The sequence below is a fragment of the Cyclopterus lumpus genome, chromosome 12 (assembly GCF_009769545.1).
Source record: "Cyclopterus lumpus isolate fCycLum1 chromosome 12, fCycLum1.pri, whole genome shotgun sequence".
NCBI lineage: Eukaryota > Metazoa > Chordata > Actinopteri > Perciformes > Cyclopteridae > Cyclopterus > Cyclopterus lumpus.
The window spans coordinates 19,780,024-19,782,523 of NC_046977.1; the positions used below are offsets into that span (position 1 = coordinate 19,780,024).

The 2,500-nt window shown below is 43.6% G+C and overlaps 1 protein-coding gene across 2 annotated transcripts in view; it reads left to right on the forward strand.

The window, feature by feature from the left end:
• fbxw2 (F-box and WD repeat domain containing 2) overlaps positions 1-1,083 on the forward strand; it is an 11,678-nt gene extending 10,595 nt beyond the window's left edge. For both annotated transcript variants that reach the window (XM_034547089.1, XM_034547090.1), the window contains exon 8: positions 63-1,083. In XM_034547089.1, the coding sequence (XP_034402980.1) occupies positions 63-351 (289 nt within the window). In that variant the 3' untranslated portion in view covers positions 352-1,083. The remainder of the gene's footprint in view (positions 1-62) is intronic.
• Positions 1,084-2,500: the final 1,417 nt, after the last annotated feature.

Sequence of the window (2,500 nt, forward strand, 5' to 3'; positions counted from 1 at the left end):
ATGTTTAATTCTAAGTGTATAAATGCTCCCAGAACTCTAAATCCCGCTTGGTCCCCCCCCAGGGTGATCAAGACGCAGGACCCAGCTAACCTGTCCCTGCTCAGCTTCGGCGAGGTGTTCGCGCTCCTTTTCGACAACCACTTCCTGTACGTGATGGACCTGAGGACGGAGGCCATCTCTGGTCGCTGGCCTCTGCCGGCCTACAGGAAATCCAAACGGGGATCCAGCTTCCTGGCCGGCGTGACATCCTGGCTCAACGGACTGGACGGGGACAATGACTCTGGACTGGTGTTTGCCACCAGCATGCCCGACCATAGCATTCACTTAGTACTGTGGAAGGAGAACGGATAGACGCACGCCGGGGGTCCCCCAGACTGTCAGAACACGAGCCGCCACCACGTGCGCTCTGGAACACGAACCGTAACAGCCAACGTGGGTCACGCATGGACCAAAGCGTTTAGTTTCCATCCGTTTTCTTCCTCAGCATCCTCCTCGAAACACAGACATCCACACATGGACATGGAAGAAACCTCAGACAGGCGCTCCAAAAATATGCGACGACTGAAATAAAAATGGGCAACGACGAAAAAAAAGTTTTGCAATAAACACGATAAAAATTCTCCTGATTTCAACGTGGACGTGTAAATCTCTTTGGCGGATATGCTCTTTGATCTGTTCGGCAGTGAGGATAGTCGTAGCTGACCTTTAATCCATAGTCGAGTAATCGGGTGACGCTAGCACGTCCAACACCGCAAGGGTTCATGTAATTCACTGAATACGCTTTTCTGAGGGTTGACGTGTCGGCGTGAGAAATGTGATGTGCCTTTTCAGTTCATTCGATGTTCCAGACTAGAACTCCGGCTCCCGGCAATGGCCGCACTGTAAATCTTATCTTATTTTTTTGTTCTTCATATTTAACAGTCTAAGATGTGTCATTTTATAGTTATCTAGCTGACACGACTTGCTTTTACAAATCCTTGACTGTGTAAAACATCAAGTTTATTTTTCTAATGCATTGCACAGCAGAGGAAGTGAACTTGGCGAGCAGTTGGTTTCTGCGCAAATAAATTCCCATTTTTTTAAGACGTGAGACTGAGATTTGACTGGACGCAACTGAGAGAAACGTGACATCTCGTCTCAATTTGGTGTTCCATTTCTACAAAAATGAAACTTTAAACTTCAGAAAGTGCTTTTCACCTGAAGGTTTCATTGACGTCTTCCTTTGCATTCGGCCGGCCACAGACTGAAATGTACTAAGCACTGAACCTCCTTCATGACCCTCTAATGTTTCTTCTATACAGACTGTAACAATGTTTCTCCCACGGATTATTGTACACAGCACATGTACAGACTGTTTGCGGGTTTAGGTTTTTTCAAATCTAATTAAAACACCATCAATATATTGTACTTTGTACTGTTGTCTGGTCAATGCACCACATTATATCCTCCCATCAGCACTCCATTACAACTGAAAACACAGTAATACCATTTGTACAAAAAGTGATGAATTCAAACGGGCCGGGTGGGGGCGTGAAATGGGAATCAAAGTTATTTGTCCTATATCATAATTAGTTCATTGCCCACGTTGTTTTTTCACTAAATCTATTATTGCACTGTCATGGCTCCTGCATCAACCCACAATCATCTTCAGTACTTTCAGTCCCTCAAATAAATAAAAGCAGCAAATGCACCGAGTTGTGTCTGTATTTGGTCAAATCACGGTTTTTAGAATGTGAGTCAGCGTCATGCTACGTTTTTAGAATGTGAGTCAGCGTCATGCTACGTTTTTAGAATGTGAGTCAGCGTCATGCTACGTTTTTAGAATGTGAGTCAGCATCATGCTACGTTTTTAGAATGTGAGTCAGCGTCATGCTACGTTTTTAGAATGTGAGTCAGCGTCATGCTATGTTTTTAGTATGTGAGTCAGCATCATGCTATGTTTTTAGAATGTGAGTCAGCGTCATGCTACGTTTTTAGAATGTGAGTCAGCGTCATGCTATGTTTTTAGAATGTGAGTCAGCATCATGCTACGTTTTTAGAATGTGAGTCAGCGTCATGCTACGTTTTTAGAATGTGAGTCAGCGTCATGCTACGTTTTTAGAATGTGAGTCAGCGTCATGCTACGTTTTTAGTATGTGAGTCAGCATCATGCTGTTTTTAGAATGTGAGTCAGCGTCATGCTACATTTTTAGAATGTGAGTCAGCGTCATGCTACATTTTTAGAATGTGAGTCAGCATCATGCTACGTTTTTAGAATGTGAGTCAGCGTCATGCTACGTTTTTAGAATGGGAGTCAGCGTCATGCTACGTTTTTAGAATGTGAGTCAGCGTCATGCTACGTTTTTAGTATGTGAGTCAGCATCATGCTGTTTTTAGAATGTGAGTCAGCGTCATGCTACGTTTTTAGAATGTGAGTCAGCGTCATGCTACGTTTTTAGAATGTGAGTCAGCATCATGCTACGTTTTTAGAATGTGAGTCAGCGTCATGCTACGTTTTTAG